The sequence below is a fragment of the Centroberyx gerrardi genome, chromosome 21, assembly GCF_048128805.1.
Source record: "Centroberyx gerrardi isolate f3 chromosome 21, fCenGer3.hap1.cur.20231027, whole genome shotgun sequence".
NCBI classification, from domain to species: domain Eukaryota; kingdom Metazoa; phylum Chordata; class Actinopteri; order Beryciformes; family Berycidae; genus Centroberyx; species Centroberyx gerrardi.
In genome coordinates this window covers 12,456,111-12,483,372 of record NC_136017.1, presented here as the reverse complement: position 1 = coordinate 12,483,372, position 27,262 = coordinate 12,456,111, and the positions used below count along the sequence as shown (strand labels likewise).

At 42.3% G+C, this 27,262-nt stretch overlaps 2 protein-coding genes across 4 annotated transcripts in view; one reads left to right on the top strand and one right to left on the bottom strand.

Moving 5' to 3' along the window:
- LOC139914394 (rho GTPase-activating protein 6-like) overlaps positions 1-4,213 on the bottom strand; it is a 79,040-nt gene extending 74,827 nt beyond the window's left edge. For both annotated transcript variants that reach the window (XM_071902709.2, XM_071902710.2), the window contains exon 1: positions 3,716-4,213. In XM_071902709.2, the coding sequence (XP_071758810.2) occupies positions 3,716-4,213 (498 nt within the window). The remainder of the gene's footprint in view (positions 1-3,715) is intronic.
- A 3,963-nt stretch (positions 4,214-8,176) lies between these two features.
- Positions 8,177-24,672, top strand: LOC139914285 (MSL complex subunit 3-like). 2 transcript variants are annotated; one of them, XM_078291159.1, is made up of 14 exons: positions 8,177-8,398; positions 9,254-9,336; positions 9,940-10,035; positions 10,678-10,772; positions 10,875-10,972; positions 12,909-13,037; positions 13,318-13,478; positions 15,953-16,111; positions 16,261-16,496; positions 16,981-17,070; positions 17,590-17,699; positions 18,352-18,451; positions 18,752-18,836; positions 22,184-24,672. In XM_078291159.1, the coding sequence occupies exons 1-14, from the start codon at positions 8,300-8,302 to the stop codon at positions 22,281-22,283; spliced, it is 1,641 nt and encodes a 546-aa protein (XP_078147285.1). In that variant the 5' UTR covers positions 8,177-8,299; the 3' UTR covers positions 22,284-24,672. The 2 variants fall into 2 exon arrangements, with proteins under 2 accessions (XP_078147285.1, XP_078147284.1); XM_078291158.1 differs by having other exon boundaries at positions 16,234-16,496.
- Positions 24,673-27,262: the final 2,590 nt, after the last annotated feature.

Sequence of the window (27,262 nt, the reverse complement as noted above, 5' to 3'; positions counted from 1 at the left end):
ACAGCGCCCTCTTCCTGTTTTGTACCATAAAGCAATTTCCCTTTGTGCTGTAAAACAATCCAGCAGATTTCCCACGAAATCTGACCTGGTGGCTCACAATGTAAAATGCAGTGTAGAGGCCAATAGAGGCTGCCAGTCAAAAGCCAAACAAAGCTCTGACCTTACCGCAGCTAACTTGTTTTAAATGGTGTGATATCAATCATTTTATAAGAGTAGTAGTCAGTTTTCGACAAATGGTGGATATCTCATTTTGGAATGAATTTCTTCACTTACTCTCTCATCTTCCAAAGCATTAGGGTAAGTGGGTCTAAATATAGACCGCACAATGTCAACATTCTGGCGCTCCATAAACAACCAGGATTAAATTAGCCAACCACTGTTTCCTCTTTGTGTGTTTGTGCATGTGTGTGTGTGTGCGTGTGAGTGAGAGAGCGCAGGAAAGAGAGAAACCCTGTGTGTGCATGTTATAAGCACGATGAAACAAATGAGAACATCATTTACAAAACACTAAAATCATAAAAGTTGATCATTCAATATTTCTCAAGTATAGAGAATCCAGTCTGTTCCATTTCATTAAAAAAGGATTTTCATGATCAACTTTCAAAAGTCCAATTATCAAAAGTCCCACACTTTGTTTTTTCATACTATTTTGTATAGTATGTGTGTGTCCCTTTTCTCAGATGTTGACATCTCATTTTACAGCAAAACACAATTACTCCACAAGATGAATCTCCTCCATTCAGAGAGCCTCCTACTGTAATAACAGGCAGAGGATGCTTTTTGACAGTTTGTTGCGTCAGTGTTCTTTCAACATCAACAACTTGACCATGGAAAAAAGCTATTAAGCAATCATGGCCAATATAACTGTCAGGCATTGCTTTAGTATGTAAACCATCACATCCTCACTTTGTCTTCAGTCTCTGTTTTCCCTCCTCTGCCTCTCTGCCTCTTCTTCTTCTCTCTCCTTACAAAGGCATACCAAGAGTCAGTTCTGCACAGGTTACCCTACACACACACACACACACACACACACACACACACTTCCCCTGCCACAGATATTCATTTATCAGTTGCCATCAGTGACAGAAATAGTAAAAGTCCCAACACATTGCTTGTTTCCTGGATTGGTTCTGCAAGATTTTCTAATCAATTCATATCAGTGGCAGAGCAACAGTGCAGAAGCAGTAAAAAAACTCATTTAAAGTGGGATCTCTAACCCAGCAAACATTTTGATGTTGAATGATTGTCGTCCATAGCTGCTACCTGCATCATTTTGAAATCAGGACCTAAATATCTTCCTGATATCAATTCAAAACAACAAAGCTAATTTAATATGATTTTTTTTTACCGTGCCATAATATCATATTGTGAAAATTTTGTATTTGTTTGGCCTCACATTAAACTTGGTCTCAAATGCTTACTGGGCTATGATGCATCTTTACACTTCTATGATGGCTGCACTGCAGGAGTGGAGTCAATTCACCTTCAATTTAGTCAGTTCAAGAAGTGGAAAATTATTAAAATCATTAAAGGTCTCTAATATTTCTGAGTTTCTAATATTAAAAGGCTTGAAATTAGAAGGCTTGATGTTTATATGAATTGCATGTTCAGTTTGCATTGGGAAAAAAAGTGATTTGCAACTGAGCCGACCCCAAAACCGCTACATTCTGTACATTTCCAGGCTTTATTGTTGGACTTTGTCTCAGGATTTTAAATCACACCCAACAGTGTGTGCAACATACCAGCAGATCAGCAGCCCCTCTTGGCTCGGTATTTTTACAAACACTCTGAGGTGCAGTAACTCCACGCTCCAGATTGGACTAATGACTCCAAACTGATGGCCTCATCATGTTATCCTCAATGGGCCATGGCAGAGGGGGGGGGAAATACCATGGAAAATGGACTTAGACTGGTGGGAAACTGTGGTGTGTGACTGAGAGCTTCTCAACATCTTAGAGAGGAAGAGAGAGGGAAAAGAGAAAGTGTGTGTGTGTGTGTGTGTGTGTGTGTGTGTGTGTGTGTGTGTGTGTGTGTGTGTGTGTGACACGCTGCGAGAAACGGAAACAGAGCGAGCGAAGCTGGAGCTGCTCTTTTGTAATAGGAAATGATGGGAGAGCTGTTTGAGGGCCGTCTGTGTTTGACCCTGTGACCGCTCGCAGTCGTGAGAACCAAATCCCAGGCCATCTGAAATACTTCTGCACCATGTGTCCTCGAGACCCGCACATCAGCACAACACACACTCCTGCACAAACACACACACACGGCACGAAAGACAAGAGAAAAGCACATCAGCTAAGACCGAGAAGGAGAGACATGGAGTGAGAGAGAAGGAGAGAGTGTGAGAGAGAGAGAGAGAGAGAGAGAGAGAGAGAGTCCACAAAAGAAGCAGGAAAATCATCATACCTTTCCACCAGTGCATGTGGACTCATGCCAACTATGCAGCCAATAAAGCCCCCTGCTAAAAATAAGTCGCCCAAGTATGTTTTGGTAAGGATTTCATACGCTGCTGCTTTCCGCTTATTCACACTCAATTTGGAGCCTATATGAAGACTAAAACTCCAATGAAAACCCCCAAAAACTTGCCAAAAAAAATAAATAATCTGTGCTCTCATAATCCTCTGATAATAAACACTTCATGACACCTTTTGTTGAGTTTAATCCTTGGCAGCCCCAGATGCTTTTCTTTACAAATTGTTCTTAAGTGTGACCACTCTCACAAGAACAGAAAACCCAGACATGACGGGCTGGGAAAATCCAGGTGGGAGAAGTGAACCGGTGCTGCTTCCCCCCCCCCCCACTAATTATCCACGTGCCCTTGAGCAAGACAGAGATCCAAGACACTTCATCCAGCTGCTCCAATGGTCAGCGATGGGCTGTAAGGTCACTGGTTGCACTGGGCAGCTTCCAGGTGTGAGTGACACTCCCTGTTCAGGACCCATAAATCTCCCAATTACACCCCCCAATTAACTCTCCCCCCCCCCCCACACACACACACACACACACACACACACACACACACCTCCCAATCTGATCTTAATCAATTTGCCTCAATATATGCAGAGTCAAATTTAAGCTTTTGGAATGCAAAATGGCATCATGGCACCTGAGCTCTTAAACCACATGCAACTTTCTCCAAGAATTCAACTTCAGAAGATCTATTGATAGATCATTTTCAGCAATTTTCTGCCCTTATTCAAAGGAGATACTCAGCAGAAGTGTATTTTGGCCTACGGTGTATTTGTACTGTAATGGTAACAGAAATAACCAGTGTCTAAAAGTCTGCTGATTGCTTTTTTTGCTCCAAGAGCTACAATGGAGCTGCTCCAGTGTGTGTTACTGCATTGTTATTGTGTTATTTGAATGTAATCAGGGATGCAGTGGAGGGGAAACCCACCCAGACTCAGTTTAACCAACTTTTTATACTGACATTAATGTTTACGGCATGCATTCATAACATGAAGCCAGGGACTTTTAAGGGGGAAAAGTTAAATTAATACTTTTCTGAAAGTGTAATTGATTTTTGTACATGTTGGTGGTTGTTTGCCATATGATGATCACTAACTGGAGGTCATGGTTCACTGCTTCACTGAATACAAATTGAATTCTGTTGAAATGATAAACTGCAAGGGCATGGAACTGGGATGCAAACAGCTGCAGTTTGATTGAATGCAAACCATAAACTTGGCCGCTGGGACACAGACATTAACAATTTTACCTCTGATTTCCACACAACGTAAGCGTGAGAGCTGGACTGCTGGACTTTCCTCTGCAGCCACCTCCGCGGGGAGAACAGCGTGCCGGTGCTCCCGGACGGCGCGGGCCCGGGGCTCCTCACCAGAAACGGTAAATCCGCGGCGGTATTCCTTTTGGCACGCTTCACTGTATCATAATCAAAGTGGAAGTTGGCGGACGGGGAAACATCCAGCGGTATGGAGGGAGAGGAGAGGGACGGCGTTATGGGCTCCTTTAGTGTCGGAATCTTGGTGCGCACAGCCGGTTTCACAGCCAAGCGCTCCGGTGACGCACCGGCGTCCGCCGCCGCCGCTCCGAGCGCCAATGGCGCGCCACTTGCTCCCTCGGTCCCGGTGCCACAGTGTCTTATGATGGCGGGGTCCAAGCTCCGGGTTTGGCGTAACCTCCGTTTGGTTATGGCTTTGGAGGCAGGAGAGGAGCATGAGAAGACGCTGTTGAGAAGTCCTTGCGCGGCAGACATGTCTCCGCAGATCTCGGGGTAAATCTCACATCAGCGCTGCTCAAAGTCTCCCACTAAAGCGCCCCTGCAACTAAAAAACACGACTTCGGTGTTGTCCCATCAAAATGAAATACTAGTTCCACGCACAAGCTGTTGAAGGGCTGGAATGTGTTGCATTTGTGTGCATGTGCTGCGCAAAGCGCACTGAGGGAGAGGCGCAAGTCGTCCGATCCTCTCCCGTGTTCCTCTGCACGTTTCTCATTCCCAAACTGCAGCGGAGTGAGAGACGGTGTGATAGAGTGAGTGTGTGTGTATGAGTGGGAGGGGGGTCAGAAAACATGGGATGAAAACGACGGCTTGATATTCTACTGGTATTCCCGCTGATTTGCGCAATATCCAACGTTATCATATCATTATCAACACATTTGTGTTTTGGTTTCCAACTTTTCCTGTTAGTTTTCATTTGAAGAGCCAAGTCTAGGCTGCTATAAATTCTCCAATTCTCAAGAATAGTGATGCAGTGGTAAATAAAAAGAACTATGACCACCAGTTGGTGGATGCAACAAGGGATACAACCACAAAAATGGACAGAAAAGCATTATTTTCTCCCTCAAATCCCCTATCCTCATATAATTTACACCACTTTGATACTATTTACTACTATGAATTTACATTTCTTTCAACCTAAAAGGGGTAAACTCAATTCTGCAAATAAAAAGGTGTGTAAACTCAGCTGACATGGGTTTACCCTCCACTACATCCCCACTTAATCATTCCTAAACACATTGTGATGAGGCCAAGCTGCACAATGTTCAGAGAAGGGAGGCGAGCGGGCGGCAGACAGACACAGAACAGCCAGACGGGCAGAAGGTCATGCATACAGACCAATAGGCATGCAAGCGGATATAGACAGACGATTTATCCAGCGATGAAAATAGGAGTATTAATCCCTGTCTCACATTAATCCACCTCACTGTCTGGGAATAATAGGCCTGTCAATGAAGCCTGCTGTGTGCTATAATTAGCCAAACAAGAAGTAAACCGTAGGATTAATAGTCAAAGACTCTCATAATACACCTGTGAACTAGGGCACTATACAATTTGTTTATACAGATGCTTAAGCTCTGCAATTTCAGTGTGTTAAGATGCGTGTGTGTGTGTGCATGATAACATTTGCTTTATTAGTTTGTGTGTAGAGAGTAGAGAGAGTATCTGGTGGTGTGTGTGTGTGTGTGTGTGTGTGTGAGAGAGAGAGAGAGAGAGAGAGAGAGAGAGAAAGCATGTATAGCTGAGTGTGTGAAAGTATGGGAAAAATGAAGAGAGACACCAGGAGTCTGTGGAGGAGGGTGCCGGCCGTCTGATAAAGGAGCTTATGAAGCTGCGCTGCATAACACTCACACACACACACACACACACACACACACACACACACACACACACACACACACACACACAGCATGACATGACACTGATAACAGCTGAGATAGATTTGACCAGTCTAAAAACAGACTGAGGGAGAAAGAATGAGACAGAGAGACAGAGACAAAAACAGAAATCGCTTCTTATGTATTGTTAGTGTAGAGGGACAACCATCATGATATCTGGTACTAAACAATGTTAAGAAAAGTAACTGAAAATAAGGCAGTAGACAAAACATTATCCTCTTGGTCAGTGTCCAAACTACTCCTTCATTAAGGCAAAGAGCCAAAACCGATAGCAGTATAGAACAATAGTGCATCATTGAGAAGAGAAAATAATAGTAAATGGCTTAAATATGGAGATGTGGACATTAAACAGAAGTGTAGTAGTATCTGTTACCATAACACAAATTCAGAATGGATAGATCATGCATTCCCATTCAAGTCAACATTGAATCAAGATTTGGCTTCCTTTGTGCTCTTGATTACGTTGTCATGCAGAACTCAGGTTACTAATGTGGAACCATGAAAACATTTAACATGAAACGATGATCTTTTGACAATGCTGTCAAAATATGACAGACATGTTAGGGGTCAAGGTCGGGAGAGTAAAACAACACAGGGCTACACTACCAAGTGGTCTTTATCTATTCACAATCAGTGTTACAGACACACACTGTCCATATTTGGTAATACTGTAGAATAGTAGAGCTGCTCTGCCTGACACCACGTTGAGCAGAAATGCCTCTAGATTCAGCTGTAGCTATAGAGACGTTAGACTGACATGATTGGAAAAGTGGCTGGGTCAGAAAAAGAATCTACATAAGGAATCAAACCGAACGACTTATGATTCAAGCTTTAGTTTTAATTTAAGTTAGTTTAAGTTTTAAATAAAGGGGGAAAATCAAAAACTATGTTAAACCTAGAACGGAAAGAGTCCTACATAGCATCTACTGTAATCAAAATCAATGCATAAACTCAGAATTCTTTAAGTAAAAGAGGATTTTACTTACTAGTTTTCAAGATCAGAGGAATTCATGACTGAGTAGGGTTGTAAACTTGGAGGGCAGTCTAAAATTTAAGACACACACACACACGCACATACACACATCCAGACCCAATGTGTGCCCTAGGGCGATGCATCTATCAGACCAAAGTTTTCACATGTGTTCCTGCACATGTGAACTCCCACGTGTATTTTTTTTTTTTTTGAAAGAGCCACCATATTGTTCCAATAGAGGAAGATTAGATTATTGAGACATGCTGAATTTTCTTTTACTGTAAGTTGCCTCAGGGGAAGGGCTCTTTTCCAAAACTATGTGAAGTGAAGACCAAAACAATATGTTTTGCTGCTTTGTGGTAGTGGTGTATGGTACCCAGGTTACTTAATCTGTGTAGGCTGGTTTAATATGGATAGGCCTATATAATTTTGGAATATGATCAGTTGAGTTGTAGCCGAGGCAATAGGGTATTTGCAATGGGACAACATAGTTGTTAGCCCAGTGGTTCTCTAACGTTTTCATGCCACAGACCCCAAGACACACATTAGGGCATGGTTTCCCTTTTGATGAGATTTTGGCCCATATGGTAGGCTTTTTTGTTGTTGATTTAGTATTTAATTGTAAATAGTGAGTAAATAGTGGTTTGATTTGTATAAATTTCTAATTTCTAAATAATTATAGTAAAATTTGTAGTATCAAGGCCTGTGATGTTATCCCCATGAGGAACATTGTGAACATTCAGTATGCTAGTCCACACGATATAATGATAACGTGCGCTCACACCTATATTATATATATATATATATATATATATATATATATATATGTATATATATATATATATATATATATTATATACACATATATATATATACATATATATATATATATATATATATATTATATACAACATATACAATACATATATACAATATTATATATAGGACAGCCAATTTCTGCTAATTAAATAACGTAATGATAATAAAATGTTTGGTGACTTTAGAATTGAGGTGAATTGTCTCTTTAATGTTGATCTTGTGTGTTCAGCTACTGACATCTGTTGGTCAGTGCATCATATAGCGCCACTATGGTGTCCGTGAAGGTTCATCTCAGCATTTCCAATTGCGTTTGGTTTTGTTGCTGCCTTGACGTGCTGTCGGAAATATGGGAGGTCAACCAACAAAGTGGTAAATAGACTGGGAAAGTCGGCATTTGCTATGAAACCCGAGTTGCCGAGATGTAACGTATAGGGCCGAAGAGCATAGAAGTCTTGTCAACAACCGATGGTAAAAGTGATGTATATAACAACTTCTGGCTAATGATTTTATTAGAACATCAATTACATGCCTGATGCATACTTTCACTTCATTTTGCCGCTGCAGCTGTGTCGCTTGGTTTTTACCAATAGCACACACACAACAATCTTCGTTTCGTTATTTGTCCCTACCAAAAGCACTTGAATGCAACGACAGAAATCGCATTTATTACTTCGGAGGTGGGAAGAGGGAGCTCACAAGGAGCACTGGAAGGCAGCAGCAGAAAGGTTGCATCTATCCCACAACAGCGCCATCCCGCTGTAATATTTTTGGTGGGAAGACCCTCACAGGAAACCGCTTGGCGAGGAACGGGTTAAGGAGTTAGTTAGGGTCCAGATCGATGCCTCCTCTCCAGCACGTCGCCATGAACAAATGAATTCGCGGGGAATTAAATATCAATTTCACAAAGGAGAAAAAGTCTTGTGTTTTGAACCTGATCCCACCAAGGCTAAAGTGTTGTATGACGCAAAGGTAACGTTTTGTGTCTGCTTATTTGTCATATGTGTTGTTACGACTTTGTACAAGTGAACAATTTAGACTGTAGTAGCAGGCTTGTTTCTGCAAGATGTGCGAATGGGAATCGCATTTGAGGCCAGTTAGGCCCCGGAAAGCTAGCTAGCTAGCTATCCTCCTAGCTACGATTTCTTGCATGGGTTCCGGGTACGGATTCCCTTGTTTCGTCTTGTAACGCCTGATATAAGGTGTTTAAGAGTTGATTTTAAAGATGACTCCTTGGCGAGGCATTTCAGCCAAAACTGCATCACCAGTAGATACCGTATTCAACCTAGAGAGACACTGACCAAAGACACATAGGAGATAGATAGGTTTACGCCCAAAGCAGTTTCATATTAACACGCCATTGTGTTAATAAACAAACGCACCAGTTAACACATGTGCCCATCTAGCCATAGAAGGCTAAGGACTATCAGTTAACGTTAGCTAACGATTGCTATTGTGTGCTAACCATGGAGCTAACAAGATAGCTAGTTAGCGTATTTTATTCAGTAAGTAAAGAAATGAAATAAACCCAACTACCATGAATTAATATTATGTTTTGTCAGCTAAGGGTGCAATATTGCTGACCAGTGTCTGCCTGTCTACCTAGCTAATAGAAACCTCACGCTAATAGTAGTGTTAGCTGATTGTTTACAATCAACGCATCCATTCCTAGCTTGACGTTTGATATACCTAGCTTGAGCAAGACACAGTCGCAACCAGCTCCAGGAGTGCTGTATTATAGCATACACTACGGAGCGGGGGCAAGCGAAAAGACAATTCTCTAAAGTATAACATTTCAGGACGTATTGTTGTGTTTCAACATTACAGGTCATTGATGTGGTGATAAGTACAGATGAACATGGAAGGAGAGTCCCAAAGTACCTGATTCACTTCAACGGTTGGAACAGGAGGTAACTAGCTAGCTTTAGCTAATGTTACTGTTATAACATTAGATGAACATGGAGTTAGTGTCACCAACAACTCTGACAACAACATACTCATTGTAGTGTTCACTGTTGTTAGCGTTGTGAGAGCAGTTTGCACTCTTCACATAATGCAGAGGTGGTATGCTACCGCAGGTGCGTTGGTTGCCATGGACAATTAGAGTAACCCGCCCAATGGTATAAAATGGTGCAAAGTGCAAATTGTATCACCTCAAATATCACCTCACCCTTCAATTCTATTTTTTGCTTGAAGACATGTTTTTTCCTGCATTGCTAAGCCTCAGTTTTAGACATTGTTACTATTTTATATCAGTGTGCAGGTTACTCTAATTTCCCCTATTGTCTACTGTTGCAAAATCTCACCATGGGGTTTTTCAGCTTCATTTTATAAAGAGACCATTTGTATTGCTGCACTTTGGTGGTCTCTCAAATGTCTATTTGATAGCCTACCATCCATGTTATAAAGCTATGTAATAATGTAGCTGTAATATGCTGCTGTCAAACCATGCAGGTCTGTGTGATGTTCGTGTCTCTTTTTTTGTTTTTGTTGTTGTTGCTGTTGTTGAGTAGCTGGGATCGTTGGGCTGCAGAAGACCATGTGCTTAGAGACACTGACGAAAATCGGAAATTGCAACATAAACTGGCGCGCAAAGCCACAGGTCGCATGTAAGTTCACATTGATTTTTGCAAGTCAGTATGTCGTCAATGATTATTTTTTCTTGATTTAAATGTAACCAGACTGTTGTATTGGATTAACTGTTTGCAAGTACAAGAGAATCACAATCACTCTAATGTTTCAGTCAGATTGGGATGAATTAGTTATCTCTCAATGTTCAAAATGAGCTGGATGTTTCATGATTTCAGTAAGAATTCAGTTTGGAATCATTTTATGGATTATGTTACTGCATTATCAGGCCATAGGAAAACATATTCAGTATTTCAGATAGGTACAGATGTAAATATGACATTCCCCTGACTTCAATAGAAGGACTTTTTGGTGACACTGTTTTACTCATTTTGTCAAAACCCTCCCAAAAAATGTACTAAAAGGTAGAGCACTCTACATCCAGATATAATATATTTAGTTTATAGACACACATGGTTGCTACAGTCTCTTATGTCTCCCCTCCACAAACAATATGAAAATCTTTCCAGCAGCGAAGTGGTGTGTCGAGCACAACACTTTCAGTCTGTAATGCAAGGCTTGGTTTCTATTCCATATCAGCTTACAACCTTTGCAGTTTGTTCTATCTATAGACGAGACTGACACTGAGAGTGTGTGTGTTTTGTTTCCTCTCCTGGTGGCAGGAAGAGAAAGGGATGGGGGAAGAGGCGTCGTCGTCAGTCTGGTGTTAAATCAACTCTGAAGACTCTCCCTAAGGAGGACGACAGTGATGACGCATGTGAGAAATCTCAATCTCTGTCTCTTTCTCTCTCTCTCTCTTTCTCACTCCCACATTATCTTAGTAATTCAATTAAGCCTTCCATATGTTCTATTTCTCCAGGTTTGATTTCGTCTTCAGAGAGCAGTGGCGAGGACGATTCTGACCCTGAATCTTCACATAGCGGGGACAGCAACTTCTCTGAGGATCTAAAGAATATGGTAAAGTGCACCAGTGTGGCCTCCATACTAGACAAGGACAAGTACGTAGTTGAATACTAAAAAGAGGAAACTGTCTACACAGACAAACATTTATTGAGTAGCCAATTTTTGAGTAGCCAGCCAGATGGGAAAAGTAGCCGGCTAAGGGATGTTTGCAATGGCAAGATACATTTTTCCGGTGATGCATTTTTACCGAATTAATAAACAAACCTTAAATATGTTTATGAAAGCATGACTTAAAATAACATAAACATTTTTATTACAGGATCAATGCTCAATTGAAAAATAAACTGATTATGTTTTTTAATTGTGAATGTTTAATGTACTTTCTTCAGTCAGTGCAGAAGAAATAAGTAGTCTAAAACAAAAATATTATTACAAATAGTAATAAATATAATACCAAAGTGCATATTATAGTCTTCTCAGAGCAAGACTGGATCTCTCTCCTGAGTACTACTGCACTCACAGAACTGAGATCCAATAATGATGGAAACATAAATCAGTTTAAATAATGATTTTACATGGTCATGGTAATGAAGCCCCTAAAATGATCTCCTCAGCTAAGGCCTTGTATTTAGCGTTATACAGTAGTTTCAGCTGTAACACTTCAGTTGAGTCCGTCGTTACCATGGCAACCGTTCGCTGCGCGTTGCGCAGAAGCTCGGCAGAGATTGCTATTATTTTGAAACATCTAAAAAAACGCACAACTCCCTTTGCAATTTCACGCACAGTTCAGTTATTAAGGAGAGTGACAACCGCATTCTATAACCAAACTCACTACCTGAAAAATTCAGGTACTGATACTGAATTTGAGAGCGGATTCGGTTAGTCCGAGTAGTGTGAACCAGAACGGGACTGGACAGCTGGTTGTTACGTGACGTTAAGGCTCAACACTCGTTATGTTACGTAACATTATCATCCTTAATTTGAAAGAGACGGAGGTAAGTGTTGTGAGATATTCTCAATTTTTCGATCCAGTCTGTTTCCTCAACATTGCGGTTGTTCTAGTTCTGCGGCCTTCAGCCCAAATGTTGCTGTTAAAAGTATGAAGTTCCTGCGATGGAAAAAGAGAATATGACGCCGCTGTCAATGGCAGTTTATTAAGATCTTATGGATAAACTGACGCCTCTGGTTACTGGTGTTACTGGTGTCAAATAAACTGAAAATACAGGCGATGGTAGCCGCCATATTGGTCTGAAGTAAACGTTACTATGGTTACAGACAATATTTCCAGCCATCATGAGATCGGAGGAGTGGAGTGACTCGTACAGACAGTCTGAGTCTAGTTATTTTACTTCAGTCTGCTCCAGTATGTAGGCTACCAGACATGTGCAGTCACTCTCATTCAAAAACTCTGTTGTCCCCACCAAATTCTGGTAGTGTGAACATTTAGTGACATTCAGTTATAAAAGCAGCCGGCCAGACAGATGTGAGTAGATGGCTAAATAGCCGGCAGCCGGCGCTAGCAAGTTGTGCAACTCTACAGACTCTACAGGCATATATTGGGCATATATTAAAAGATCGATCTCGGGATTTTATGAATCGATATCGGATCATTCAAATGAAGATCGATTTGAATCGGAAAATCGATTTTTTAAACCCAGCCCTAGAGGGAATATGATTCAGTAGGGAGAGTGTGACATGGGGAACTTCTTGAACTTCAACAGATCAGCACTCTTGCCAGAATGGTAAACCAACTTTTTTGTGCACACTGGCCGATGGTCTCAAAAATCAAACCTCGAAACAATGGTAGCTACCCATGATTTCTAAATGCAGCCACAATAGGAAAAAATGCCTGAAAATGTGACATTTTAAGATACAAGGCTTACAGCAGTGTCATGCTGTTGTCCCACCATGACTCCCATCCTAAGATCCTACCCTCTTTGTTAATACAGACTGTGTGCCTGATGGTTCATATCTCGCCTGTTCGTTTCAGAGGGTGGAGCCAGAGACTCATGTTAAGAGGGAATGTGAGGAGAAGATCGTCCACATCGACATCGACATCCCCGATATCTTGAAGAAGAAACTGGAGGATGACTGCTTTTACATCAACAAGAGGAAGAAGGTACACACAGCAGACAATTTAGCGATCCTATACATTTTGTAGGTACTTGACAAAACGAAAGTTGTAAGAGGAAACATGTTATACAGTATATGTGCAATGCATCTCTTGTTGGTTCCTTTGATTGTGCATATGGACCGTATTTTGGCCTTATGACTGATCGTAAACAGGCAAATTTTCAAATGGATTAGATTGCTGTTGGATTATGTGAGATATGGCGGCTTGCGTAAATTAAATTGACTTGGAGCTTGTCCATAAACGTCTGTGCGCTCTTCCCCCCTAGCTGGTGATGGTTCCCTGTCAGACGAACGTCGTGCACATCCTGGAGTCCTACGTCAAGCACTTTGCCATCAACAAGGCATTCTTGGCCAACGAGAGGTACCGGCGTCACCAGAACACCACCCAGAACAACCTCAACACACAGCCAGTCCCTCCAGAGAAGAAGTGAGTCTGCAGACACCTTGAAGAGAAAAAAAAAATACTAGGCGGCTCTTTATGGAAGCCTATAATGGGAAGTTCCAAGTCAAGATGTAGGCTTACTCTTTGTCTAACTCAAAGGCTACGTTCAGACTGCAGGGAAAAAGTGGCCCAAATCTGATTTTTTTTGCTCATATGTGACTCAGATCTGTTTTTTTCATAACGGTGTGAACAGCACAAATCACATGGAATCTGATCTTTTCAATTCTGATTTGGGACACTTTCATATGTGGTCCTAAATCAGATACAGGTCTGATTTTTTGCAATGCGACCTCAGTCTGAACAGTCATATCGGAATTCATGCGACTTTTACGTCACTCTAGATCGACATTCGTCACAATTCTGCGCTGGCGGGAGTCACTCGGTGAATACAAACATGGAAGACAGCTGCGATGGAGGTAGTCAGTGGAGGGACAGTGAGGTGTTAGACCTCATAAGTATTTGGGGTGAAATTTTGGATGAAATCTGTTTCAGTGAAGCCATTCACGTCACAATCCCACCACTCCTGGCTCCGACTCCGCATCCACACACACCTCCGTACAGAAGTAGCAGCCATTGCTCCACAAAAAGCCATAATTAAAAATTTGGCTCTCTTTCTCCTCATCCTCGTCATCTGCTCACGAATTCACTGGCTTCCACTGCACATCAACTTATAAATGAAACCGTAAACGCTGACTTCAGTGGCCTCCATGTTTACTTCCGTACGACAGCGTGCTGCGTGTGATGTCTTTGTTATTGTTCTTTTGCGCATGCGGATCAGTTCAGGACCGTGACCAGTTCACACTGGAATCTGATATTGGCCACATTTAAAAAATAATGTGAACAGCCAAACAAAAAAATCGGATCTGAGCAATAAATCCGAATTGAGCACTAAGACTTGCAGTGTGAACGTAGTCAAAGATGAAGTACATGCCATATTAAGAGTGCTCCGATCGATCGGCCACCGGTCGTTATTGACCGATATTCGTTCTAAATAGTTTGATCGGTGGTCTCTATAAGAGCCGATCAGATGACGCAAAACACGCGAGACAATTTCTCTACGCGCCGCTAAAATGGCTTCACCGGTCTGGCAATTCTACCAGGTGTCTGAAAAAGACAATAAATTTGCAAAAATGTTAGGGAGAGACGAGTTGGGAAGAGATCCTTTGTGCGGTCTGTCTCTCGCTCTCTCGCTCTCTCTCTCTCTCTCTCTGTGTGTTGCGCGCTCTCTCTCGCTCTCTGTCTCGCTCACTCTCGCTCTCTCGCTCTGTCTCACTCGCTCACTCTCTCTCTCACCGGAGCCGTCTGTTTGCCTCCCATTGCACACGCAGGTGTGAGGGATATTTTTTTTTCCATGCCAAGAAGACGACCGACTGAATTCCCAAAAAGAAGAACTAAGGGTTATTAACGTTATTCGGAACACAGCTGGGTTTCCGAGACTAGCAGATTAGCTGTATATAGGCTACTGTAGGTGCTAGTCAGTATCCACTGAGTGCACTGAAAACGTTAATATTTACTTTTTAACTCTGACTCTGAATGTTTGCTCCCTCAATCCAGATTAATATTGAAAAATATTTTGTTATGTTGCAGTTTTTATAGTCTCTAAAGTTGGAGTAAATTGATAAAGGCCCTGTGTTTTCCGTCTATTGGAATTGATTTTTGTTGCCTCAGTAGGCCTATATATAATTTATTCTTCTAACTTGGTGTGTTGTGCACATTTAGCTTTTATTCTAATTTTTATTTTATAAAATTTTATTTGTTTTATTCCACAGGAAAGCTATATTTGTTAAGCTCTAAGCTGCTCCCAATAACCAAGCGTAGGCTGCTATGGTTTAAGTTGTGTCTCTAAGAAAGAGAGTGGAATATGTTGCACATGTTGCCTGCCAATAAACAGTTGTCAATTCATGATACTTTCTCATCTCTTAATTTTAATACTTAATATACAGTGTTGTTAAGAATAGTTAAATAAATAAATAATGCTACACGATGAATAGAAGGCTTCAAATAGACCCCGTGATCTGTGATCGGTATCGGCCGATAATGCTTCCAGCGATCGGTGATCAGTGATCGGCCCCAAAAATCCTGATCGGAGCACCCTTATGCCATATCTCTCCTCCTTATTCCTTTTTTTCAGTTTTTATTTTTTACTTTCTGCCTATTGGGTGAGGCATGTCTATCAGAAAACTTTGTTCCCTTTTTGGTCATTCCAGTTAGCACAGCATAGTGCATATGGGATTAGTCCACAGCCCAAGTAATAATTAACAAGGCATTGTGTGCCATTTTATCATTTTACAGTCAAATGTAAGCCTAATGTGCCGTTGTACGATATTTTAAGAATGTTACCTAATTCCCTAAATGAAATCCAACAGGGTCATTCCAGGCGGAAGGAGGAAACATAAAATCCAAGCTGTAACTCTGCTGCAGTTGTACTCTCTCACCCTCCATTTGTTCTTTCTCTTCAGCGAGGAGCTGTGTAAGGAAATGGTGGACGGCCTGAGGATCACGTTTGACTTCACCCTACCCATGATCCTCCTCTACCCCTGTGAACAAGCTCAGTTCAAAAAGGTCAGCTCCTCCAGGCTCTTCTTGGCTATCAACGAGAGCTCACCCTGCTCCAGCAAGTAAGTATGCCATGAGTAAGCAAGTAACATTTTGTAAATGTTAGCACTATACAAAACCAACCCCTAGTTCAAGTTTTTTTTTTCTTTAATTCATCAGCTACAGCATACTATATAGTAGGTAGTATTCTCCTCTCCCCTTTTCTCTGTAGCACCCAACGGGAGCGCAGCCCGAGCCCGTTGGGGCACAACCCCCCCACCCCCCAGTCGACAGACAGCCAGCCGGCGCTGAGCGACATCTCCGCCACCACGCCCACCGCCCCCGCCACCACCCCCAAGCGCCGGCGCCATCCGGACATGGACTGCATCTCGTACCAGTCGCAATCACTCAGACGCTCCACCAGGAACACCTCGGGGGGCGAGCGGCTGGCTGAAGGGAGCAGTGGAGGTGATCGCTTTTTATTTTATTCTGTTTTTACATTGTTAATGTTTGGTTAGTTTTTTGTTGCATCTTTAAAATGGAGATGTTCAAAACTGTATGCATGTTAAAGGTGCTTATTTGCAGCTGAAGTGCTTTTGAATGCATATATTACTTGATAAACAAGAGTCCAACTGTTTTGCACGTTTTTTTTCTTGGATTTCTCCTCTTACGTGTTATTTCATATGTTTATGTTATTGTCTGTTTTTATCAGTGCTATTTTGAAATCACTTAAAATGCTTATCTACAGACAGGCTTTTATATAAATTGTTTTTATGTATTTTATTCTCACATTATGCTTGATTTGTTATTTTGTGACCCTGTCAATCCATGTCTGGATGTTTTTGTTGTTTGACTTTTTTTGGCTTTTAAATATATTTTTGTTGTTTTCTAAAGCACTTTGTAACACTGATTTGAATAGTGGGGTATAAATAAAACTAATGTAATTATCCAGGTGGAGGCAGTGCCACAGCGTCTCCGCAGCCCAAACGGCGTCTGCTTGACAGCTCAACCCAGCCCAAGTTCTTCCTCAACCTCGACAGGAGTAAGCCGACACTCCATTAAAATAATTATTTTACATGAAAGGATAACTGTGACATTACTGTGTGATCTAACTTGCCTCTTAACCTGATTTTAAGTGGGGTTTATTACCACTATTACTGCTTTTTGAAGTTACTGGCCATTACTGGAATTTGTGAACTATTTGGAAATGGTTTTTTTTCTCTTCACATGACATTGACCCATCTCAGAAGTCAATGTGATGTGACACACATGGCTTTTGTTTTTGTAATAACCAGGGTGGACCAGTAGATGGTGCTATCCTCCTTTTGTCAAACTGCATGCTTCCACTCTCCAAGTGCTGTTAGCTCTAAGAAGATTTTGTTTGTTTTATTTCCTGCTGTCTTAGGTCTCTGTCTTGCAAGTCATATTTCAGCCTCATTCATCTAACCAGCAAAAACAATAAACAACATTAGATACATGCAGTACATAGTACGTGAAAAAAATCTAGATGTCACCATGAGTTTCTCTCTAAATGCTGTGTTTTTCTGTTCTCTTTGCCCAGGAACTCCAGTGCACAGTGGTTCGTCTTCCCCTTTGCCTCTGACACCTAGCAAGGAGCGAGGCGGGCCTTTCTATGGCCTGGAGAGCCGAAGGAACAACGAGCTCAATGAGGTGATGAATAATAATGGGATACTTAATTGATCCCCATGGGGAAACTGTCTCTTACTCCCCTCCACAGGGAGGTCAGAGGTCAGGCTCAGTGACAAAGGAGCACCCATGAAGCTGGTAGGGATTCAGTGTTTTGCTCAAGGACTGTCTTCCTACTCACTATGCTAACCCTGTTACTGTGGATTTATCCTGTTTTCAGGGTTCCTACTCAGGCCTGGAAAGTCTGAAAAATACATTTGATAATTTCCAGGTCTTAAAACATTTGTAAAATGCACAAAAAATCTATCAAAGTACGTAAAAATGCTTCTGTCCTGATGTGCATTTGACGCACATTTATGTAGACCCACTGTCATTTCACATATTGCCATGAGTGGTTATTGCGTAGTCATATTTCATATTGAAGATTGCTCAAAATCTTCAAATGCAGCCTGGGAAAAAGGATAAGTAAGTAGGAAGCCTGTAATTTTTAAGAGCGTGTACTAGGATAAGACAATAAAGGCTGAAGGCTTATTTCCATCAATGCCCCTGGTTTGGACAGACTCACTGAAGTGATGATGTTAAGTGTAGTAAACCCCGGGGATCTTCCATCATAACGCTCAATGAAACTTGACTTGAAGCTGCTATTAAATGGCATTTTCTTGGCTCTGTTGACCAGGTCCTGAGCTGGAAGCTGACTCCTGACAACTACCCTCTGAATGATCAGCCTCCTCCGCCCTCCTACCTGTACGGATCACAGCACCTCTTACGGCTTTTTGGTTCGTTACTCTAACATGTTCTTCTTTGATCATTCAACTCCCCCTGGTCCAGCTGTCATCCCCTTGCTTTGATCATACTGGTTTAATGCCGTCTTTTCATGGTTCCACGGAGAATGGGTAGAAGGGGGTGGGGTCCGTTTTTTTGGACACAAAACTCCCATTCATTTCTCATTAATGATTCCTATTTTTCTCGCTATTTTATGTCTCCGATCACATTCCTGTCAGTTAGTTTTGCCCCTCACTTACTCTCTGCAGCTTTGTTCCATTCCCCTGCTCACTCTCTTGGTGGTTTTCTTCCAGTGAAGCTCCCTGAGATCCTGGTAAAGATGCACATCCCAGAGAGGAATCTTCGAGCCCTGATCAAACATCTGGAGCTCTTCCTCAGGTAATTGATGGGTGTCTTCAAACCAAATGTATTATTAAATTGCTTTTTTACTTTTTTTGTTTTTTGGCTAAGTGGCAAGACCTTAACAGAGCAACTCAAGGACACAAACAATTTAATTAAAAATGAGACAAACAAATCACAATAGCGGAGGGTAACGACCTCTGCAGACAAGCACACGCAGGACGTTCTTATATGTACAGTTTCCTTTAAACTATACAGAAATACAAGAGTACCAATCTTTGGGTCGCTTGGGTTTGAAGGCTTACTGTTACTTCACTTAAAAATTCAGGCATTATTTTGAAATCTCTTCCCCCCCTAAAAATGGATTGTGCAGCCAGGTGGACAGAAACTGCGTGAAATTATGGATAATTTCCTTAGAGGATAAGCCATTATAAAGATGCAGCACTGCATTGAATCAACGGGACATTAAATAGAAAGTGCTTAAACTTAAAATGTACCTGGCTAATACTCTGCACAGTTCATTAAACAGGCAGTGACCTAGCAAAGTGTCGAAGCTCACTAGTTATCTGCTAATGTTCAGTCGCCAGGAAGTTTCCCATTTCAGAGGGAGAGAAGGACAGAACCTGAAAGCTGGCAGTGCAGTCTGTAGCATGCATCGATTTGCTGACACACACAGATAAATGCGCATAGACACGTGGACAACCCCCGACACAAATACACCCTTGAGAAACAAAGATATACCCTTAAAAACTCCTAGGAACACACATTCACACATTTGCCCGCTAACAAAGATGTCGCCTACAGGGAATGTCATAGAGGTATTTACATATCATTGTCCTTGACAATTTTATGCTGTAGTAGAGTTATTTTATGGTTATCCAGCTCACTGAATGGGAAGAGTGTTTTCTGGCCTCTTAACTCTGTGTGCGTGCTGACAGATTGAAGTGTTTGGTGGTTTGCTTCAAAGTGGGACAGAAAGAGCGAAAGTGAGGGATAGAAAGATAAAGATAGTGATTGAGAGAGAGAAAAAATAGGGAAGAGGAGACGGCAGAAACGGAGAAATATAGTGATTGACAGGAAGTTATCAATACGCCGAGATGGCACCAGAACAGCAAAAAGGAGAAGAGGAGGAAGAGATAGTGTAAGGAATGGAGAACATGGTCGGGAGTGAGAGAGACGGAGAGAGCAAGCGTCGGAGCGAGGGAGATGAGTGGGCGTTACACAAGCTCGGGAGTCTAATCTTTAAATCCTCCCCAGCGATCTTCAGTTTAGCCGGTCCCAAACCTAGGGGATTTAGGTCCACTCATTCTCTAATCAAACACACGCAGTACCTCCTCCAGCCGCTGGGGGGTGCTGTGGAGCAGCAGGACTCGCCTCGGTGAGTCTGGCATCCTTAGCCACTGGGCTAAGGATACCAGTTTTTCCTATGCATTCTATTAATTATGGTGCCCCCCCCCCCACCACCACGTTTTTGTGGTGGGGGGACACTGTAATTAACTGTAATCAATTACAGCACAGTTTATAAATTGTAATGTAAATATCCACTGGTGCTCAACGCCAAATCATGAGGGGGTCTTCTAAAAATAGCTAGAGGGGGTATTTGTGTGTGTTTGTTGGATGGGGTGGGCTGGAAAGGGGATGGTGTGCAGAACGGAGAGATTACATTATTCAAACTGAGTATGCGACGCATTGCCTCCACCAGATTTTTTTTCCCTCCTCATGGCTGGACAGAAGGGCCTCTGGCTCTGAAACAGCATTTTAACCACGTGACAGTAAAACTCTCAATGTAATACAATACTAATACCTCACTCTTTCAGGCAGGATGGCAGCTCCTCTTGGCTAAGCATCTCATGCGGCCCCGTCAGTGGTAGGGGAAACATGGGTAGAGAGCCTTTAAATTCACTCCTGTGGAACTGGGCTGCAAATCATGGGTCATATCCCACTCGCTTTGCATAGAACATTACTCTGCAAAATAGCACCTACATTAAATAGGATGCAAGGAAGGCATTACTTGAAAGGACATAACTTCTTGCAGTTCCCACCTTTCGTTCTCGATAGCTCTATGATAGATTATAAGGTGTAAAAAAATGTGATGTCCAGTGACAATGCCAAAACAGGCTCAGTGGTTTTCAATAGGGAAAACCCAACCTGCTTTTCTCAGTTCCTAATAAGCTGGCCTTGTGGAGACACAAGGGTCCTGCAGGACATTGACAAAATGCAGGTGAAATCTTCTGGGAAAGGGTTTGCTTTCACATCCCGCACTCTGAGATCAGCGCTGTGGCAGATTGTGCCGAGCGGGCAAAAACTGATTGATGTTGCAGAGGCAGAGGTGAAATGCATTCTGGGATTTGGCCACAGTTGATCTCTCTCTTGCTCTCACTCTCCCTTTCTCTGCAAGAATGATTGAGATTAAGTGTGTGTGTGTTTGTGTGCACACGTGTGTGTGTGTGAACACGTTATACTGATTTACAATGCATATGCCCAAAGCAGCTTGCCTTGCATTACTACTCATCTAACGGCAATATAGATTACCTCAAGGCTGACGCAACAAATTCACACACCAAATAGGCAAAAATACTTAATTTACTGATTTAGCAGATTTAGCTTGAGCCTTGCTACAGACAAAAAAGTTCCTTTCAATGGAACTCTCCGAATAAAGATTTTTTGTAGTGTAGGACTAGGCTTCGTTGAACTGGCCCAATATTTCTTGACACCAAATGCCTAAACCCCTGCTTAGCATTTCAGTATTCACTGCGGGGTACATTCCCCCGTATTGTCCCATTAGGGTTGTCTTGTTTGTTGTCGGTCGTTGAAGCGTTCTTAATTTCTCCTCTGATGAGGATAATTTGTTTGCGTTGAGATTAGGAAGGCCGGTGGAGCTAAGATGAGATGGCAAGATTTAGAGGATTTGGCCGAGTAGCGGATACTAAGAAGATTCCGGATTAGTTTTCCCCGCTACTGATTAGATGGGAAGGGGGGTGGGGGGGATTTTTCCCTCTCTCTCTGTTGGACGGTCATTCTAATGTTCTCGCTCTTTCTGTCATAGTGATTGGTAGGTTGGTGGTGGTAAGGGGATAGATGAGGGGGCTTTTTCTCTGACATATACCCCTGGACAGAGGGCAAGGGGTCTAGGATTTATGTGGAATGAGCCAGGGATATCTAGGAAAACCAGAAGGCGAAGTGAACTGGGACTCGACAGTTAAGATGTATTTCTGTCATCAGTTTTTGCTTCACATAGGGCTGTAATGCCTGTGATGTGTATTATATCACCCGACTTTTATTTGATAACTTAATCTGGAGAAGCGACTGCTGACGATTCACTGTTGCAGTCAAAATATCTCACCACTTTTCCTTCTCTCACACCTCCTCTCCCTCCCCTCTCTCAGGTTTCTGGCGGAGTTCCACGAGGATTTTTTTCCTGAGTCTGCGTACGTGTCGGCATCAGAGGCCCACTACAGCATGAAACAACCGAGGCCCATTTACTGAAGCAAACTGCCATACGACTGCTACTTCGTGTGCTTCCGTCGCTCCTCCCTGCCCCGCTACCCCGGCCTGCTCCTTCCCCTTGTCTAGACCGATTTAGTCCGGGCTGGAATAAAGATTATCTTAGTGCTGAGATGCTTTTGGGAAACCCGGCTTTCTCTGGAGTTGAGCTATGTTGGACCGCCCTTCCCTCTCTTCTGGTCTGACTTTTTGTTTCCCTGCTGTTGCGGTACTGTTCGCCCTCCATGCCGCTAACCCTCACCCATGCTCTGTGGTGGTACTGTCCTATATGTCCTGCTTTGCCTCGATGTAAACCCTGCTCTGCAATGTACTGTTCTATGGCTTGTCCAGTGCTACTTGTTGGTTTATGCTTAGGCCCTAAATAAGTCTGGTTTAATTGTCATGCAACAGCCTTAGGCTATATCAGACTGGTCTAAATAGAATTGATAAAACTATTTGGACACCGCTCCAATGGAGCTCCCCATTTCCTGCCTTGTTCCATACTATTTTCTGTTTTGTTTTTTTTGTGTTGCCTGGCATACAATTTTTAAATTGGATCATTGAAGACCAGTCTAGGGCTTAGATCCAGAGTAGTTGAAATAGAACCTCAAGCCTCCAAATTATCAGGTAGAGTTCCTCCCCCTCTCAGATGTTACGTGCTGGTATGGCCAACCCCTTTCTTTCCAGCCCTGAACCACGCAGATGTGGAAGCAGGCAAGATCCAAGCTGCCTGGCAAAGCTTCTCCCCATTTCTTGACTGCTTCTCCCCCTCCCCTTTGTGCCATGCTTGCTCTTCGTGGCGGCAGTTCGGCTTGCTGCGGCCTATCCAAAGACAGGAATGGGACCTTGATTGAAAAGCCCCATGCTCGCTTTCTGTCCATCCAATAAACTCTCATTCTGGATGCTTTTTCGTACCCGTCCTTTGTGGCGCACAAGGCATTGTACATCGGCGCTCTGTTTTTGCGAAGTGAACGCCTGTTTGGAAGCCTGGTCTCAGCTGGGCTCCAGCCCCCCCCCCCCCCCCCCCTTGTTTAGTGACTTCCTGTAAGAGGCTCCCATGCTGCGCTGCCAGTGATTCTTCTGGATGTGTTTCCCTAAACCTAGGACATGCTTTTCCTTTCCTGGAGAAGCCTCACTGCTTTCACCGAGCTTTTCTAATACTGACTCTTTAAGAACTTTTAATCAGGGATGTGATTTTTTTTTTCTCATTTTTGTCCAGGATTTCATGTTTTTGGATATGTAATAACCATTCATTACCATGGGAGAATTCCACTTTCCTATTTTGTCCTGCTTTTGCTGTCGTCCTGTGCAGATCTGTTAAATGTCTCTCTCCAAAGACCCTTCTATCTCTCTAGCAGCTTCTTTGTTCTGCCTCTCCCTCTCACTCTGTTCACCTTCTACCGGAAAGGATCAATAGGATCTGGGGGCACAATGGAGAAAGAAGGCTGAAAAAGGACTAATGAAAAGTGCTGTGTATATATGTCTGACAGTAAAGCATTTTTTGCCCCCATTTCTTGTCTTGCTTATGCCAAGAAACATGTCTGTGATTGTAGCTATATCTTGTTCTGTCTTTCTCTGTTCATTTACAGTGGAACCAGACCCGGGGATAATGGTATTTGCAATACTACTTATAGTTTGTTTTAGATTAGTTAGTGTCAGATTGATGGGATTTGCCACGTAGGACAATACAATGAGTGCTAGAAAGAAAAGACAATCAAACACAATTTAGTATACTTTTCTGTGGTTGACAACTTATCTGATATTGTCTCAAGAATCCTGTGCTAAATCCCACCCATTTGGTACTGAATAATAATAATAAACTGAGAATTATTTGTAAATGCTATTTGACTCGGGTCCGGATGCAACAACGATGATCACGTGCTAAGATGCCGAAGGATAATTCGGCTCTGTTCCGATTTGAGGAAATCCGACTGTTTTTTGCTGTCTGCTCTTATTTTTCATGACGTTGTGAAAATGTAAATACAAAATTCTCATTTATCAGGATGTTGTTAATTTATTTTCTTTATACCCCATTGGATCCTTCTGTTAATGACTGATCCTTCATTGTACAGCTTATGCTTCCGTTTACCCAGATCATACATGGTGAATTGGTCATTGGATACTAGACTAGGCCTAATAGACCTGTGTATTAATGACGCAGTACCACAAAAAATCTTAGGATTGCGACATACCTGTAGGCATAATAAGAATGTATCCATGTTTTTAGTTTTTCAATAATGTCATGATTATGGGTATAGTATGCATTGCCTATTCGGTTAGCCTTTTGTGGAGTACTGCTTATTTTCCACATTTTTGTCCGCAAAGTTAGTTTCTTTTTAGCCTTTTTTTTTCTTTTGCTAATGGAGAGTTTGAATAAAGACTTATAAAGTTATGTTTTCTAACGTTTGTTAGCTTATTTCATACTGAGGAATCCCATAAAACTGCATGGTACAAGGTCATCAAAATGTATCAAAATGTCATCATGCTAAACTAAAATGATTTGGGTATCTCAAACCATGCAGTAAACCAAACCTTACTGCAGTAATGTGCTTAGGTGCTACTCATATCACTAGTCCAGTGGTCATTTTCCTTTTTATTTATGCAATTGTACTATCTTGATTCACACCATATCACCCCTGCACTTATGGAATACATTTCAGTCAGTAGGAACCAGACCAAATGCCATACACCTCACCTCTGTATGTTTTGTGTGGTAAGATGAACCACGGAACAGCTGGGTCAGTGTTTTGAATCAAAGAAAGAAAGTGTGTGTCTGCTAAAAGTTAAACGTAGACTCGAGAGTTATTCCTGACCTTCCGTGTCCCCAGACTATAGCTGATTGAAAATTACCTTGTGTTGTCACTTTGACAAATCTGAAAATGTTATGTGATGGCTTGACATTTTGAATTTCAGACTGCTGTTTTTGTCCTTGAGCAACTATAAAGCAGCTTGTTGCCAATCCTCATCAAAACCAGTGGGGCTCATTAATCTCCTATGCTAACAAACTTTTTTCCTTGTACTGTTTAACATGCAAGGTGATGAAAATGACTTAATTAAAATAATAAAATTCAAAATGACAGGGTAAGCCAGGCCTTGAGGTGGTGTGGTCCTCTATCTGCCACTGTTTCCTGGAGAGCTTTAGTGACAAGTTGAAGATGTGATCTAATCAATGTAACCTTGTCTTTTGAAGATGGATGGGAGCCTTCTATGGCTCATTGTTCTGAGCTGAGATGGACACTTTCTTGGCTTAGACATAGTGTTCAATATGTTGTTCCCAGTTAGGCATTAAATCTTCATGAAACGGGATGTCCCACAACACTATGGTGTTCAGGGACTCTGGTGTCTCAGTGGGCAAAGGTGCATACTATCTGTTTTCATGGGTTCAAATTTGAATCTGGACTCTTAACTCTTGTCATTCACGACTGGGAACTATCTAGTGGAGTTGTCGTCCCGTAAATAGAAGGTCCCCGATTCGATCTGTGCAACAGCCAATGTTTCCATCAGCAGCCATGTGTCCTGTCTAAGTTTTCTTGTGCAAGACACTGAGCCCTGGATAAATACCACAGAGAGTCTTGCATACGTATTATAACATCGTTAGCCATCATTTTGTTATTGGGTTGCTGTTAGGAAACATACACTTGTGGGACATTTGCCATTGTGTTCTTTATTTGTTTGGGACAACTTGATGGGGCAAACAAAATCTTGTAAGCTTTCAGCGTTTTTTTTTCCATTCTAAAGTCTATCATGTAGATTCTGGGCGAATTTAAAAACATGACTAAAGATCATTATTTTGGTTTAAACAATAATATGTAAATAAATGTCTGGCCCTTGATATGATTTTTGATTTCTCAAAGTGGCTCTCACTGACACTCCTGATGTAGAAGATCCACCACATACAGTAATGTACCTAGCCTAGGTGTTACAGGCAAAACTTAGACACATTGGTCAAGAAGAAAGGGAATTCTGCACACTTATATTAAATGCAAGTTTAATCTTTGGCTGAGCTTTTGGTATAATGGACATTCAAGCCATTTGAATACCCTGAAGAAAGTCAAGCAGACCAAAAAATGGAACTTGGATGTTATGTAAGTGGGCAGAAGTCCCTTCTTCCATACAGTACCTTTATCCTCTCTAATGTCTTATAAGTCTTCCACAGCTGAACTACACTCAGTCTATTCCCTGAGCACCTAAAGAGGCTAGCTAACCTAGCTCCCTCATATCAGGATCTTAATGGGTTTTGGCGGTGGGCACTAATGCTATTTGGATCGGGGCAGCCTCCTTGTAATGAACCGCTTATCACTGCAACCTAAGACGGCACTCTCTTGCTGCTCCTATCATCTGGCCACAGGAGCCACCAGTTCAGACCTCTCCATGCATCTCAAATCGATTTCCCGTCCCGCACTGTCTCTATCCACTTACCGCATGATTTGATTGTTGGGGAAAAATGGGATGTAATGAGATGTGAGCTATCACCTCTTAAGTGGTGCTGCCCGCACCTTTCACCTGATTCCGCAACTCCTACTTTTGTTTTTGTCCACCCCCTCCGTCTGCGGCAGCTTTTCCCAGTGGTGTCCTATCTTTCCATCCCATTCTCCAAGTCTCCATCCCTCACTTCTTCTCTACTCCCTGAAGGGTTTGCTCTTCCTCCTCTCTCATCCACACTGCTGTCTCTTTTGTCTTACGTTCTCTCTCTGCGTCTCTCTCGCTCGCCAGTGGTGTCGTCTCTTTCCTTCCCTCTCTCCATTCCCCTCAGTACTTTTGGTACTGTACTTTGGAAGAAGGCTCTGGTCAGCGCCGAGCCAGCAGGAGCACACGTCGTTCCAGAGGTGGGAGGGTCCTACCCACTGTAACCCTGGGCATATCTCTCTCCATTCTTTTCTCTCATTTGGAAGTCTTTTCTCCTGCCCTTCCTCTCCTCAGCCACTCCAAGCTCTTGCATTATTGAGTCATCCATCGACACATTTCTCTCTATTTCTTACCGT

Excerpts from the sequence above, each read along its gene's own strand:
- LOC139914285 (XM_078291158.1), top strand. The coding sequence starts at position 8,300 with ATGAATTCGCGGGGAATTAAATATCAATTTCACAAAGGAGAAAAAGTC. Across the intron at positions 9,337-9,939 it reads TTCAACGGTTGGAACAGGAG|CTGGGATCGTTGGGCTGCAG; the intron begins GTAACTAGCTAG and ends GTTGTTGAGTAG. Across the intron at positions 13,038-13,317 it reads ACATCAACAAGAGGAAGAAG|CTGGTGATGGTTCCCTGTCA; the intron begins GTACACACAGCA and ends CTTCCCCCCTAG.